Source organism: Varanus komodoensis, unplaced genomic scaffold (genome assembly GCF_004798865.1).
Source record: "Varanus komodoensis strain SLA01 unplaced genomic scaffold, ASM479886v1 scaffold12, whole genome shotgun sequence".
NCBI classification, from domain to species: domain Eukaryota; kingdom Metazoa; phylum Chordata; class Lepidosauria; order Squamata; family Varanidae; genus Varanus; species Varanus komodoensis.
This window is the reverse complement of record NW_025335349.1, coordinates 14,480,416-14,497,352: the sequence shown is the minus strand read 5'-3', so window position 1 is coordinate 14,497,352 and position 16,937 is coordinate 14,480,416. Positions and strand designations below refer to the sequence as shown.

Here is a 16,937-nt window from a genome sequence, read left to right as displayed (position 1 = left end):
ACACTGACTCTTTTGCTCTGCTGTTATTATATTTTATTTTTAATACATTTTAATTATGCCATTTTGGTAGAAAAGTAGGGTACGCAACAAATAAATAATATTTTGCCATAAGCTTTCGTGAAGTACAGCCCACTTCATAATCCTGCCTTTGATTCCTCCAATGGAGTTTTTCAGGTTTATACACAGTACATATAGGAAAGGGAGAAGAATTGTTGACATTCACCTGCTTTTCATGACATGCTATACCCCACTGCAGCCGACTTTACCTGTAGGGCTGCTGCATTGTGCCAGGTTCCATAGGTAACATTTTTCACGTTGCAAGCTGGGACCCATGGTTTTTGTCATGGCTTTTTGTATTATGTGAAACCAGGCAACAAGGGTTACATGAGGTTCAGGCAACCTCAACTGACCTATGGCTTGTTATGGGATTATTTGTGGGGGTGTCTAAGTCTCAAAGGATCCCTGCAGCTTGGGTTCACACAATATCACAAGCACCACAGCTAAATTAAGCCACAATGAGAAGAATGAAGGAAGTATTGATAGCGACAATCACATGACTAATTATCATTTACAGCACAATGAATAATAACAAAACATCCTGGCATTGCATAAACTCATTAACACCAGTAGTGTGATAAAAGTCCTTGAGCCCAATTCAAACTTTTTGAGGTAGAATTAAACCTGTTGATGAGCAGCCTCTTGCTCTAATTTCCCCTGAAGTTTCTTTGCTACACAATCGTGATTTTAAGGTCTGTGACAGTGTCCTTGGAGGATTCAGAGTTCTATTGTTTTCAAATAATGCCATTTTTATGTCTTATTTTTGCTCATTTTCTCATTTCCACAGAGATGGCTGCATGTTTGTCCTCTGTCAAATGCAAAAAGGCATTGCTGAGAGAAGATGCCATATATCCCATTGGAAGATAAGCAAGTGAATCACCCTTTTGATCAGGTTGTTAGGCCCTGTAATAATATCCTGTTTCCCAAGTATATCTGAGGATAGGGTTGGCATTTTCATTTGTTGCAAGGTCTGGTACTTCAAACCATACCCTTGATATGTGGGCTGTTGTTTTAACTTTCTCTCTGGCTCTCACCTCAAAATCCCAAGCACAGATTCTGAAAGCAGCCACATCAGCAGAACCTTTCAGCCCAAGAGACAAATTTCATTTCAGAGAAGGAGGTATATATTATTATTATTATTATTATTATTATTATTATAACATTTCTATGCCGCCCCTTGCCGAAGCCTCGGGGCGGCTTACAACACAATACATTTCATCCATTGGTGGACCAAATGGAAAGGGCACAGTCAGAACACCCACAAATTTCACTTAATGTTTTTGTTAGTAATCAAGTTTTAAGACAGGCATGTCAGTTTCTTAGAATGAGAACAAACTGAACAAAAGCTGGGAAATGTCCGGGCTAGTGGTGGTTGGTGGGGGGAAGAAGGTGGAGTTAGGGAAAGGGGCACAGCTGTCTAGGGAACCTTGGAGAATGCAATTGAGACCCAAGAGGGCCAGATTTGCAGGCTTGCAAACCTGAACTAGAAGAATCACTGGGTCAGGTTGTGTCCTTCACTTTGAAGCCTGGGAACCAGCAGATGAGAACTGTTGTTAGGCAAGAGCTGGAAGGAAGGGAACACCAGCTATGCCAAGTCATTTCAGTATCCACAGGTTTTTAGGTATACCTGTTGCAGCACCGAACAATGTCTATAGACCCACTAAACAAATGGCCAATGTGGGCTAATTGGTAGGCCTGAAAGGTAGTGAAAGTTAACTTTCAAAAAGTCTGAGAAGCAATAAATAATCTTTCTCAAGTCAACCATAGAGTAGAAAGAGATTTAAACAGATTTTTAGACCAGTGGAAAGAATAATTTTAGAAGGATGGGCAGAGATCCATCAAAAATTAATAATGGCAGGTCACAGAATCGTAGAATAGAGTTGGAAAGGACCAAGAAGGCCACTGGTTCCAACCCCCTGCTGTCTGAGGCTACCAATTTACACAATCTCACTCAGATGACTGTCCAATGTTGATAATGTTATCCTATACAACATTTTACTTGCTTCCTGTTTAAATATTTGCCCTTGTAGAGCCTCTTAATAGAGCCTGGCTTTGATGATCCTCCTCTTCGGCACCATCCCTTCACTATCCCAGGGACTTTGCTGTCAATCAAACAAAGAGGAAAAGGTAGAGATTCCTGCAGATTGCTGGGGTGTCAACAGCTCTCTAAGAATGGTGAACCTTAACACTGGCCCTGCATCAGATGTATGGGAAAGCTATCCCCTCCTTTTCTGGGTGTTCACATTTTGGCAAGTACATGGCTGACAAGATTCTGCAAAGGTTGCCTAGAAAAAAAAATCACTACTAATTTTTGCACAAGTTTAAGCACAACATAAGCTACTAAGAAAAAGCTCCTACTAAAATTAATTAGAAGTGGAGTCATTCAATAAATATTGAATTGCTGAAAAACTTATGAAAAACAGTATTTTCATTGAGGTTTTCTTCTTTCCATCAGTGTGATAATGCCAGACAAGTGTGGGAAGACAAAATCAGTGAGATGGTGAATGTTTAAACCAGTCTCATAAATATACAGTAAAACTGATACCAAAAAGATTTCTGTTAGAGAAAATGTGAAGATGAATGCCAGCTATCGTGCCAATTGATTGCCATGCTTTTGCTAAAAAAAAAAAAAAAAAAAGGCAAGCTAGCTCCATTTTCCTTCATCAAATAAATTCTAGTCCTGGTTTGACAATGGGTGCAAACAATCGGTGCATCCCACTTTCTTAGTTCTCGCTCCTTTTCATCAGCAATGAAATTGTTTACATCACAGAGCAGGGCCTTCCCAGTGGTGGTACCACATCTGTAGAATTCAACCCATATGCATCAATTGCTCAGAAGCTTCTCAGGAATTGAATCCAATGTTAGAAAAGACCTTCTGAAATAAATGGGACTTAAGTTAAACTAACACTGGATAAAACCAATTTTTGGACAGGGAAGCTTCAAATGAAATGTTAAAATAAAACAAGTGTAAAATCAGGGGGTTTTATTTTATTGTTAAAATAAAATATAAATACATAACAATACAATAAGTTATTTTGAATGATTTTATGTCCTTAAAGTAGCTTAGAACCATACTAACAGATAATTAAGTCTGCTGTCCCCTTATCTGGAAGTAAACCTATTTAAACTCAAAAGGTGTTACTTCTGAGTGGTTATCACCATATGACTCATTCTAAGATTTTCAAAACAAAGCAAAAAACTTAAGATTGAAACATGAACAAAATTAAGAAGGTGGTTGTTACAGGCTTAGACTATTTAAATTTAGTCAGAAGAGAGAAACAAATTAAATGGTTACAGAAACAAGTAAACAGCTGTAGTACTTTCAAGGGCAAAATCACAACATAAGCCAACTGAGTTCAGTATTTTTACTTAAATTTGTTAATATAAATATACTTTTCTTGGCACACTCAAGACATTACAAAATTACATAGGGAAAAGTAGACAGGCCCTTGGCTCTGCAAAGATTGTAAGTAATACAAACCATTTTGGAAATGGACCATAAGAGAGCAGCTAGTAATAAGCCAAGGATCTAAGGGGTGAAATGTTATGCTTTAATATACAGCTTAAACAAAAATAAAGATAGTTTTAAGCTTCTGTCGGAAAGGGATTGGGGGACACTCATTACTGAAGAGAAACAGCTAAATATAAACTGGCTTATAAAGACAGCTTCCTTAAAGCTCTTGTATAAAAACTGGCCTTTTGCTGGTACTTAACACCAACATAACAGTAAATTGGATCTATTCAAGTTAATAGGTTTAAAACAGTAATGTAATGCCTGAGAAAGGAGGATTTTCACCATATGTGATGGGTGTGTCCTTGCATCCAGACTCACTCAGAGCAAATGCTGAGCATAATTTCACATACTGTGGGATCAAATTTGGGTTGATTATTACTGGTGACACCAAGCTGGCTATCCTTGCTCTGAGATAGGTAAGGCATCTAGAAGCGTATACCAGTCACATACACTCATGCGGTGCCTTGGGGGAGCAAGGAGCTGCAGCCCTTGTTGCCTTTCCTGGCCCCCCCCCCCCCACCTTCCTCTATAACCACTTCCTGTTCTCCCTACCAAATTCAGATCATAAGCTCTTCGAAGGATTGCTCTGCAAGGTGCTGTGTGCTCACTTTGCCTCACTTAAGAAAAATATTGAGAAAAAGCCACCTGTACCCAACCAGGTATGTTCCAGATGTGTTGGACTACAACTTTTAGCATGCTGGAAGGGGATAATGGGAGTTGTAATCAAACACATCTGGGGGTCACCAGGTTGGGGAAAGATGGTGTAAACTAAGAGCACCTACACAGGCAGTCACTACACATGGCTTGCGAGTGTTACTATGATACTGCATGAATGGAAAGCTCAGGATTCAGCTTTGCCCCCTTCTCATTGCTACTTTGGCACTACTTTAGTGCCTAGGTTGGAATCAGGTTTAGATCTCTAAGGGTGCTGTGTACTTTAGAGCAGGGGTCTCAAATTCGCGGCCCCCAGGCCAATTGCCGGGATGGGCGGGGCACGGGGGAGGGACCCTGCGGCCTTCAAAGAGCCGGCAGCGCCTGGGCCGGCCGCGGGATGAGCGGCCCACCACCACCACCGCAGTGGTGGAATACTTGATGCGGCCCAGCCTCACCCAGACTCTACTTCCAGCGGCCCCCAGGTAAGTTGAGTTTGAGACCCCTGCTTTAGAAAGAAAAGTCCTACAGCTCCTAACACTCTTCCACCAGCCACGTGTAGACTTGCACCCTAAATCTGCAAAGGGGATTCAGGCAAGGAAGGTTTTTGACAGAAGGGCTACAATGAAGCACATAAAGTCAAACTAGTTTCTGGAATTCAACTAAGTTTCCTTTTCCTTAAAAGGACAGAATAGGAACTTCTCATTGCAGATTGGAAGAGTTCTCTATAAAAATGGTGCCAAAAAACACTAACGGTTTCTTAACGTTCCAGTTCAGTGCACACTAGTTAAGAGATCCCGTTTCTAAGCAAGAATAATCATTTTTATGGGAGCTTAAATTGACATCCACAGGTTCAAAAGTTCCACTGTATGAAACACATATTGAATATGAATCATTCTGATCTGAACAAGGAAAACATAATAAAATAAGTTCCTCCAGCTTCAAAAAGTATAGATGACATTTTTTTTAAAAAATGGTTTCATATATTTTTAAAAGGTAAAGGTAAAGGTTAAAGGTTTCCCCTTAATGTTAAGTCCAGTCATGCCTGACTCTCGGGGACGGTGCTCATCTCCATTTCCTAGCCGAGGGAGCCAGTGTTTGTCCCCAGACAGTCTCCGTGGTTATGTGGCCGGCATGGCTAAACACCGAAGTGCACGGAACGCTGTTACCTGCCCACCGAAGTGGTACCCTTTTATCTACTTGCATTTGCATGCTTTCGAACTGCAAGGCTGGCAGGAGCTGGGACGGAGCAACGGGAACTCACCCCGTTGTGCAGATTCGAACCGGCGACCTTTCGATCAACCAGCCCAGCAGCACAGCGGTTTAAACCACTGCGCCACCTGCATGCACCATATTGTAAAACACAGCACAATCCTATACAAGTTCCTCAGAAGTAAGTCCCACCATGCTCATTGAAGACTGCCCACTAATAAGTGTGTTCAGGATTGCAACCTAAGCCTAAATACAGGTAGCTGAAATAAAACGTATCATGACTACTCACCCTGGCAAAAAGGCATAGAGGGTTAGTTGTTCTGCCAACAACCCACAGCACACCTGACTGATGCTCAAGCTCAACTTATGTTTTTTACCTCCTTCCTCCTCATCATTCCCTCTCAGTCCTCCTATGGGTATCCCAGGGTACCCCATGGCAGAATTGACTTTTCTACATCTCCCTTTTAAAACTCTGTCAAAACTCCCCTTCCTTTACCAAAAAAAAAAAAGGGGGGGGGAGTTTAAGAGCTCTTCATGGTTTCTTGAGAGTGACCTATTCAGGCATCAACTTTAAAAATCTTTTTCAAAGGTAACTGGATTTTAACAGCTGCCTGTCCAAATTTCAGCTCCTTTTAAAATGGAGTGGGTCAAATTTTCCCTAATTTCTGAGCACCTAGAATTTTGGAAACATGTGGAAAAGTGCAAGCTTCCTTAGGACAGTTTTATTCTCTACCACCATCAAAAAAGAAGTATCTTGCTGTGAAGGGGATGTAAATCTCTACATCCCTTTTTTGTGAGCAGAGATCACTTGTGGCTTTGGTTTCCTTTTGCAGCTTATCTTTTGACAACTGACAACAGAAACCAAAGGGAAGGAAAACTCTATTTGGAGCCTTTCTGGGTCATTGTCCGGGCTTAGTACTTGTATTCTGATAGCTGCCAGGACATTGACCCAGTTTTCAAATTTCCACACCTATCAGCTGTACTTCCAGGGAAAGAAATAGCAGCACATCCTTTAAGACAGCAGTGGGTACCTGGTGACTTTCCAGATGTTTTGGCCTACGAGTCCTATGATCCCACACCATTGACTGGGCTGGCCAGGGCTGAAGAGAATGGTAGACCACACATCTGGAAAACCAGAAGCAGTCCACTTCTGCTGCAAGACATGGCCATTGGATTTACAAATATGAGACAAAGTTGTCCTAAAACACATGGGGTATATGCATTTTTAACTTTATTCTATTTGACATTAAAGGGGATTTAAACTTTTTGAAATGTGGGGCTAATTTCACTCTACAAACCTTTTTCTGACCCTAGCGTTCTTCAGGAGAAAGAAAGAACTTATCTCTGTGTTCATATCTTCTGTGCCATTCCCACCCCACCCCCTTGATTCCTGGAGTATTTCATAATACAAAGACTACCCCAATTAAATGGACATGAACTGACATGATTGTAAACTGCTCCTCCCTTGGGATTCTTTTTTCTTTCTTTTTTCCAAATGACAGAACATACTTTTTGCTGGAGGTAAACAAATTCTTCAAGATGTATAGCAAGCCACAGTTAATAGAACCCAAAATATGGAAGTAATGCAGCATATTTTAAAAGAGTCCTTTAACCTTTCTTTTCTCCTATTTAATTCTCACTATACAGACATAATCAGGAGAATGTAGACAGACCTACATCCCACTTAATCCAATGAAATCTCCATGCTTCACAGTGCATTTAAATCCCTGAGATTTTACATGTAATGTAAGCTTGTCTAACTTTTCTTGAAGTGCACCAAATAACAAGCATCAGAAACTTTTTGCTAACTCTGTCGGCTTGCTCTTCAAACTTCCCTTTCTCTGTTTCTATGATCTTGCTAAATCTGTGATCCCCATAGTAGCTCCTGTAGGCACCTGAGCACCCACAAACACTTCCCTTGGCACCCACAAGCTCTCTCACCCTTCTCAGTGCTTGCACGGAAAAAATATAAACAAGTTAACTGGGTGGCTGGGATCATTTCAAAGCAAAGCATTTGCTTCCAATAACCTGCCATCTTTAATTCCCCAGAGTGCCTCTGGAATCCATGTGGCTTTTTTACAAAATTGAGATGGTGAAAGGCCAGAAGCAAATGCCTACCTTTGGAGCAACTCCTGCTGTCTGAAAAAGGAGAGAGAGAAAACAGGAGATGGAAAGCAAAGGATCCTATCTCTGTTACCCAGTAAGCTTAGGGAGTGGGGACTGAAGAAGGTACGTGGCAAAGAGGTTGCGGGAGCCAGTGTGGGTAGTCCGGCATGCTTCCCTATACTGCATGTTTTGTCTTTATTTCTATTTTTATTTATTTCTAATAACTTTTGTGCATTTGGCATGTGTGACTCTATCCTGTGTTTTTTTATGGGTCTGAGCAGCCTGTGTTTTCTGTGTAGAGTGGGTATTCGAGTTATCTGTCACCAGAGTTTTCCTTTCTGTGAAATGAGTGAACTGTTGTGAGTTCAAAGCAATGATTTTGTATGTGGCGGCTCAGCCTCAGCCTTCCACTCCGTTTCTTGAGTTACTTGCTTGTCTTTCAGCTTCCCCAGTTCATCTTCTGTAAAATAACTTATTTTATAAGTGGGCATTCTCACCAGTGGGCATCCTCACCATCACTCAGGACACAAGCTTATTCCAAGTGGGGCTACCAATTCCAAAGGGCTGGAGATACCAGTTCTAAGAGTGACATCAGTGGGATTCACTTCAGTGTAAGCAGGTACTGAATGGCAACCTCCAAGTAAATATCAAATAGCAGCTCTGATCCTGAACAGGTTAGTTGTGGCACACAAATCCCATTACAACTAAATTGTTCCATTTCACTGACTCAGCAGAGAATAGCTAGACTGAAACCAGTAGATATAAGCACTACAAAGGGTGCATGTAGATTGCAGGGAGGGGGGCTCACAGGCACATTTCCTTAGATGTTCTCAGAAAGTCAAATGATCTCCACAGTGTAATTATCCCTCTCCAATAATATCTTCTCTCATGTACAAGTACATGATACAATACTACAGCTCCAAATGTATCGCCAACACCCGCCATTTACTCTCATAGTCTGCCAAATGTTTGTGTGCATGTGCACATAACTTTACAATTGCTTTACTACGGTCTATATTATTCTCATACAAAGTCAGTTAAGGTGTAATAGCCTCCTCCATGGGAGTTTATAGAATAATTATCATGGACGTACACACAGAAACAAATCAGACAAAATTGAAAACTGCAGTGTCTTTTTCAGGAACGATTCAGATACCGAATTCTCCACAGCTCTGAGTGCTGGATCTTTCCTGAGAATTCCATGGGAATTACAATTGAAAGAAAATTTCCCAAGTACACAACAAGAGAACAAGTGTAACCTTTTGCACAGAAAGCTGGACTTACGTCTGGTATGATCTGTAGCCAAAGGTAATCACTTTTAAAGCCCATTCGTGTTAAAACACATACTTAACATTTTCACTGGGACTTTCAAAAGTACCAGACTTTGTCTTCATCATGCCTAAAGTACTTTAAAGTTTACTTAGGGTACAATCCTACATGTTTCAACAGAAAAAAGTCCTACAATTCCCAATATTCGCCAGCCAGCCATGGGAATGCTGGGAGCTGGGGTGGTGGGGTCTCTCTAAACATGCATAGGATTGTACCCTCGCTCTAAGCATCTGAATGGCATGGACTGGACACACAGACTGCCTGCAGCTTTCAGAATCCTCTGCACTTGGCCTAAATAACAACTCAGTGTCATGGACCCCAGATTAGACTACAAAGACACCTTTACATGGACACTGGTGTTTGATAGGAAGAGATTAGCCCAAACCTTGCCAACCCTCACCTCTTAAAATACACCCCAGCACTGATTGTCTCCTTCTTGCATGCATACAATGTGCACCTATCTCAGCTGACCAAGCCAACTGGAAGTTTCCACCCAGCTATAACTCAGGAGCCTCCAATTAGATAACATGAAATCAAGGAATGTCTCCGAGGACAATGGGGTGACCTGGCACTAGATGGGTTTGCTACTTTAGCTTGAACTGTGTAAGAACATAAGAACCACCATGCTGGATCACATTAGGGTCCCTCCAGGTGAGCGTTCTGTTCATGTATTAGCCAACCAGTGCCCACAGGAAACCCACAAGCAGGACGTGAGTGCAACGGTGTTCTCTAGCGTGTGGTACACACAAGCATACGTACTGCCTCTGATACGCAGGGTAGCATACAGTGATCAGGACTACTGTAGCCATGGATAGCCTTCCCAACCAGGAATATGTCCAATCCCCTTTAAAAGCCATCCAAACTGGTTGCCATCACTACATCTTGTGGATGTAATTTCCATAGTTCAGCTATGTGCTAAGTGCATTTTATCTGTCCAGAATCTCCCTCTAATCAGTATCATGGGATGACCTTTTTGGGTTCTAATATTATTAGAGAGGAAGAAAAACGTTTCCCTATCCACTTTTTCTACACCATGCATAATTTTGCTTATCTCTACTATTTTCTCTCTTAATTGCATTTTTGTAAGTTAAACGATCCTGGCTGTTGTAACCTTTTCTCATACAGAAGTTGCTCCAACCCCTTCATCACTTTAGTTGCCCTTTTCTGCATTTTTCCCCACTCTACAATATCCGTTTTAGGTGCTAGGGCCAAAACTGCGAGCCACCTAGGGAGGCCATTCTGGCAGTTGTAGGCAGCATATACATGCGTGAATAAACAAACAAACAAACAAACTATACACTGTATTCTAAGTGCAGTCATACCACAGATTTGTAGAAGGGGAATATGATATTGGCAGTTTTACTTTCAGCTCCTTCCCTAATTATGCCTACATGGAGTATGCCTTTTTCACAGCAGCCAAACACTGAGCTGTCCATCACAACCCCAAGATCTCTTTCTTGGTCAGCCACCAATAACTCCAATGCCATCCACTTGCACTTGCTATACACTTACTTATATATACAGGTCAGTCAACCTTCCCCAGCCTGACAGCCTCCAGATGTTTTGGATAACAATTCACACCAGCCTCTACCCATTAGCCGTGATGATGGGAGCTGATGGGAGGAGAAGTCCAGAACTGAATGGTACTAGGTTGGGAAAGGATGATTTAAGTTGAACAATAAGCTGTTTTCTTTTCTTGCACAGTCTTACCTTTCTTGATTTCTCCTTTATATATTCTTCTTTAATGAACCTGATTAATTTGGAAACTTGAAATAGACTGGATTGTTAGACCACACAAAGGGTACAATTCTTCCCATGCTGCCTCTCCCTCTTAGGGCCACACTTTCGGTCTTCAAATAAACAGAAGGGAAGGGGGACAAGACAATCTGGAAGCTTAGCTGGCAGTTCCTTAGTCCAAATTAAATAAGTATAGTTCATGGGAAGTTCACTTGCCTTTGGCTGAAGCTGAGTAGGAGTGAGTGATAGTAGTTTTATTTATTTTATTAATAAGATTTGTACAGTACCCAAATGACACAGTTGTACAAAGAAGGAGGCATGGTGCTGTCAGTCTGTTCTGCATGTTTAGCACTGGGATATGGGTCCCCCACCTCTACACAGTGAGTTTAAAGTGACATTAATTATGAGCAAAACCAGAAGATCTTAAAGAGGAACAAATGCTGGCAAAAGCTTCTATAGAATGGAGTCCAATTCTAGGTGCACCTTAAGGAACAGAGTTCATGAAAAGGGGTAAATAAAGTGAAGAGAAAATGCTGCACAAAAGGATTCCATCCTGTTGCTGCTTTAAAAGCAAACAAGCAAGTATAAGAGATCCATCCTCATTCTCTGTTTATCTGATTTTTCATCCATTAGGTCACAAATTTCTGCTGGTTTTCCTATTTCAATTAGGCTTTCGGTTCAGGGGCAATCAAGTCACTAAAAAGCATCTCTGTCTCCATACACAGACACCTCCTCCTAATACAGATGCTAAACCAGGGAGATTCAAGTCCAGAAAGCGCCACAAAAATCTGTAACATAACTGGGGAGGCAATGTGGTGCCCTCCAGATCTTTTGGGCTACAGTTCCCATCAGTCCCAGCCAACATGAGCAATGGCCAGGAACTGTAGGAACTAGAAATGGAATGGGAACTGGGGGTTGGCCCAGAAGCCTCAGGAACATGGGGACCTGCCTCATTCTGAGGCAGACCATTGATCCACCTGGCCCAGTCATACCCACATTGACTGGAAACAGCTCTCCAATGTTTTCTCTATCTGCTTAATTTAAAAAGGTAAACTGAGAGAACTGTCAAGAAAATAGAATAGATGTCATCACACAAGCGTTCTGGAAGGGACAGAAAGGGGGTTTCATGTAGGGTGGGTGACATATACACCTCCAAGTCAGGAATTGTTACTGGTGGTGGACAAGAAAGGCACAAAGATGTGATCTGTGTACCTTCAGGATGAGTGATATGCGACATGAGTAGAATTTGAAAGCCAGTGGGGTGTGTTTGTTAGTATACTGGACTGGGGGACCCAGGAGATCTGGGATTAGTTCCCATTCAGCCATGAAGCTCATTGGGTGATTTTGGGACAGCAAGTGATTTTCATCCTAACAAACCTCACAAGGTTGTTGTTGTGAGGATGAAATGGAGTGAAGAACTGTGTAACTGATTGTGGTTTCCCCACAGAAGAAAAGATGCAGGATATAGATGCGATGTAATGCAATAATAATATTCACTTGGGCTATGTGGTGAAGTGGCCTTTTAAAGACTGACAAATCATCGGTTCATTCATCAGCACTCAAGGGCTTGTCTGCATATTGCAAAAGCTCACTGTTGCTCAATTTACCTGTGAGGGCTGTCATGTTTTGCCAGGAACTTGGCATGGCTTCTTGTCATGCAAAGGCAGGCAGCAAGCCATGGGTTTCTGAGAGAGTTCTAAGAAGAACATTACTGCCTGAATTTGCACAAGCCAGGCACCCACAGGTGCCCAGCATGATGTGATAATGCCCATGGGTAAAGTAAGCCATGGTGGGCTGTTCCGACATGCAGACTAGGCCACTGTGTTCTTATACATCTTTTGCTTGTCACACCATGTGCTGATGGTGAAACAGAATGAATAGCATGACATCACCAAGCCATCTCATCAGGCAATCATTGAGTGAATGATCCACTCAACCAGTATGCTAAGGGATGCCCAAACTAGCTTTTGTCCTTGTAAAGCCCCTATTCCTGGTCTCTCCTGTAGGTTTTCCTGTTTTTCTGTATAGTTCATACGAGGGATAATACACCTATAAACATCACATTGCAGAACATTCTCAAAAAGATAAGCGCATTGGGGTCTGCCTTATACTGAGTTAGTGGAGCAGTAGGTTGGACTCAATAGCCTTATAGAGCCCTTCCAACTCTACCTCTGTTCTAGTCTGTTCTGTTCTAACCAAGAGCCTTGGGTCTATTCAGCGCAGTATTGCTCAATCTGAGGCAGGAGATTTCCTAGTCTTATCTGAGGATGCTCTGGATTTGACCTGAGGCCCTCTTCATGCATACCAGATACTGCACTAGTGAGTAACAGTAGCACTGACAGCATGCAAAAGACAATAACCTTGAAAAGTACAACAAAATAGTTCATATTACATTCTGGAACTGCAGGCCACATGGCATTTTTCTATTGCCTGTAACACATAAGAACAAATGGAGGCCCTTTCCAAAGAGCACATACAGATGAGCCTTGAACCAAAACATCTTTCGTATCCAAGGAAGCCCTAAAAGACTTTAATCTGGCCTCATGTCTTCACATGTACTGCAACTGTAAATCTAGCAATGCTTAGGTCCTTTCTGGCTTCCATTCCTCCCACAACTGCCATGCAACCCCTCCCAACTACTACGTAATATAGAAATATGTAGTATCCATGATACAACAATGTTTAAGTGTCACTGGTACTGTCACAACATAACCTGGAATAGGTAGTATTTGACACATTGATCCCACAAAATGTAAGAGACATAAAATGCCTTATGAGATTTAAAAAAAATTACAACACTGGTCAGTTACAGAAGGTGGAAAAAGTCCCAGATGCCTTATTTCTCATGCAACTAACTTTGAAAACCACAGTTAGCCAATACCTGTTTAGAACCAAAGAATATGCCCATGAAGTGTTCAAGCTTCTGAGTTCTCCAGAACTCTTAAACAGCCTAGATTGTACCAAAAAGAGGGATTGGGGGAAGAAATAGAAGTCTTCCTCCACTGCTGCCTTAGATATCATATAGCTAGGTGACATTCTAGAGAACTCAAACATTTGCACATTTGTTTGGTCTTGATAAAAGTATTATCCAAGCGTGGATTCTGGATTTTCTTTTCCTCCAACGTCGGCATGGCTATCTTTTAAAAATTATTTTTTAAATTATTTTTTAAATTATTTTTTAAATTATTTGAAGTACCTGATGGCCTAGCTGCCAATGTGTAGCACTTCATAAACAAAAAGACTTATCCTAAAGAGTTCATTAATTTGCATAAAGCCATAATAAAACAGATAAAAATAGCTTCTGTTCAAATAGACATCTTGAAAGGCCAAGACGTTTTAGGAACCTACGTCTCACAAATTCAGGGCAAAGCAATCATGGAAATGCAGCGTTAAGGTTAACCAAATTAGTGCTGTTATTAAGCAAAATTTTACTTTGAAAAATTATAACCAGTTGTATATGCAGCCCCATAAACATAGCTAGACAGAAATACATAGCACAAAAACAAAACAAAACAAAACAAAACAAAACAAAACAAGAAAAACATTCTTTATTTCCACCAAAAGGATTGGAATGGCCTAAGTTCTCAATATATTTTTGACTAAGTGACCAACCTAAGCATATACGCAACATCTCAGATATTGATCAAAATCTGTCTTTTGTACAATTGTCTTTCATACCAGAATATAATGAGCACATAACAACATCAAAAGCACCATAGAATAAAACTTTCCAACAATCACAAACAGGATCACGCAATTTCATTAAAGATTATCTAATCAGAACTATCGCCACTCTTCAGCTCAGGATCCCTAACAGGATTTAGAGTCATTGTTGCCATGCGCTGAAAGTGCAGGAAAATGCATGCTCAAACCAATTTTTAATCCTGTCCTTTAAAATGTATGAAAGTGCAACAAAACTCAGTTGAGTAGTCTTGGTATGCTGCCTTACTCTGATCTACCAAGAAATGCAGTTAAATGTCCTTCTGCTGGATAAGGGAAGATAAATGTCCAAACACCACTTCATGTAACACACGTGTTTCAATAATATGGTTGTTTTCTGCTGATTGACTTTATATTGTCTACCCTTGACTTTCAACCAAGTCAACTCCCCACTCCCACCTGCACTGCCAACCTTCTCATGTTAAAACTTGATCTTGAGCATGTTAAAACTTGATCACACTGAGTGGTCTACATCACCCTTTGCTTTACAACGCCCTCTGCTTTTCTTCCTCTGGCCTTCCAGATGTCATTGTGCAGGTCAGGTGCCCTGGAGGGCAATAGTTCCAGTGGAACTTTCTTTTCAGTACACAGGCAAGGCAAAGGGAGCCATACAGGCTTGGAATAAAGATTCAGTGCAAAATATATTAATCTAATGTTGACACTCAGCCTACTGCAAGGTTTTTGGCCCTCTTGTTTTGTCCTGGACATGATCTGAAGTCCCTAGACAAAGCCACTAGGAGCCAGTAACATCTGCTGAAAGGAAGAGCAATACAAAACTGGGAGGGAAAAGTGAGGGGCTGGAAGTCTGTGAGAAACTTCCTATCCTTTCATATGTCTGCGAATGCAGAGAGTGCTAAAAGAGAGGCAACTGTACACAGCTAATCTAATGTGTATATACACATTCATGCGCATACCAGTCCCAGATTATGATGTCCTTCAGCACTGGTGTGTTAAAAGTTCAAGGGAACTTTTACAATGTAAGTTTAAGGAAGTGTTTCTAACTTCCTTAAACACTAGACTTTAGGAGTTATTTCAAGGTGTCCTTAGAATACACAGCACCTGTGACTTTCCAATCATTCCAAATTCTTTAATAAAGCTCAGCTCTTTATGAATCATTAGTAAGATGGGTTCTAAGAAAGAAAACCTTAGAAGTTTTCATCTGGGGTGCAATTTTTTGTGCCACACTGATGGGGGATTTTTCTTATTGCTTGTCTCAATAGAAATATATGTAACGCAGTTGAAAACTGTGACAAATATTTGTATAAAATCACTTCCTCTCGCTAGGTAGCGAGAAAACGCGCAGTCACCACTTTCTGATGTACACACTTCTGCAACATTGTAATTTTAAATAATGGACCCAGATCCCCCCCCCACATGCACACATACACACACTGCTTGAAAGAAAAGGACTTCTGAACTCCATCTTCTACATCTTTCTGTCCCACAACACACGTACAGAAGTGCCAGGAGAACGGGAAGAAGATGGCCGTTTCTGATCCGATATAAAAGCTCTTTTGTTGAATTCACACACAAAAGCCAAGAATCGCTTTTCATTTCTAGGCCCTGAAGGAAATGGAAGGCAATGGTCCTGCTGCTGTACAGTACAAATGAAGAACCAAACGTTTGAGAAGGGGCACTGAGAGTTCAGAACCCACACTTTAAAAAAAAAGTAGAAAGGGATTCGGAAAAGCAAAGTGGAAATCTGCAACTTTCCTATAGGTGCTATTCAATCTCTTTTATTCCTTGTAGAAAGGAGGAAATGTAATCCTAGCAGGTCCACCACGGAGATTGTTTAAGGAAAAAAAAAGGGGGGGGGAGAAAAAACACAACCAACCAGTTGATCCGTTCAGGAGCAGCAAAAGTAGCAAGCTGGCTGTGATCACTTACTTGTCCGTCTCTTGTGACATGTTTGATCCAATGAACTTTCTCCCCTTTTCCAGCTGCCTCAGTCTCTCTGGTGAAACTGGACTTTCAAGTCTGTGCAGGTAAAGGTGTGTGTGTGTGGTGTGTGTGTGTGAGTGAGAGCGAGCGAGCGAGCGCCCGGGACGGCAGAACCAGAGCTACTGGTAATTCTGCTTTTCTTCCCCCCCTCTACTTCTCCCTCAGCCAGCCGCAGAGGTAGGAGTGGGACAGGTAAAGCCCCCTTCTCCCCGCCCCTCGCATGTGGAAAGGAGACTGGCTACGCTCGGGCTCTCGCCCTCCCTCCCCCTGCTGTTCAGGGCACCGAGCAGGGAAGCTGCAAAAATCTAAAGGCGCCTACAGGTAACTTTCCTAAGACGAGTTGGATTCTTTCACTAAAGGATACGAGGCATAAGGGACGAGCTGCGAGCTGATTGGCAGAGGGAGCCCTCAGGTGAGCAGCCATTGGAAGAGGCGCGCTCAGGTAAGGCCCTGGCTTAGAACTCCGAGCGAACTCACCCCGTTGGAAAGCGGGACTGATTGAAGGAGAGTCGTGTGGAGGGCGGGGGGTTGGAGAGAGACGCTCGAAGGGGAATTGCGTGCCAGGGCAGGCGAGGCCGGGCCGGGCCGGGCCAGGCCTGGTCGCGTAAGCCGCTCCATCAACCTGAACGAGCGGGCTGTGAGGATGAGCCAGAGGCGGCTGGGCTCGCTG

General features: G+C 42.0%; 1 protein-coding gene across 1 annotated transcript in view; it reads right to left on the bottom strand.

Moving 5' to 3' along the window:
* GRHL2 (grainyhead like transcription factor 2) overlaps positions 1 to 16,233 on the bottom strand; it is a 93,274-nt gene extending 77,041 nt beyond the window's left edge. Inside the window, exon 1 of the mRNA XM_044421461.1 lies at positions 16,214 to 16,233. Coding sequence (XP_044277396.1) covers positions 16,214 to 16,233 — 20 coding nt within the window. The remainder of the gene's footprint in view (positions 1 to 16,213) is intronic.
* Between the last annotated feature and the right edge of the window lie 704 nt (positions 16,234 to 16,937).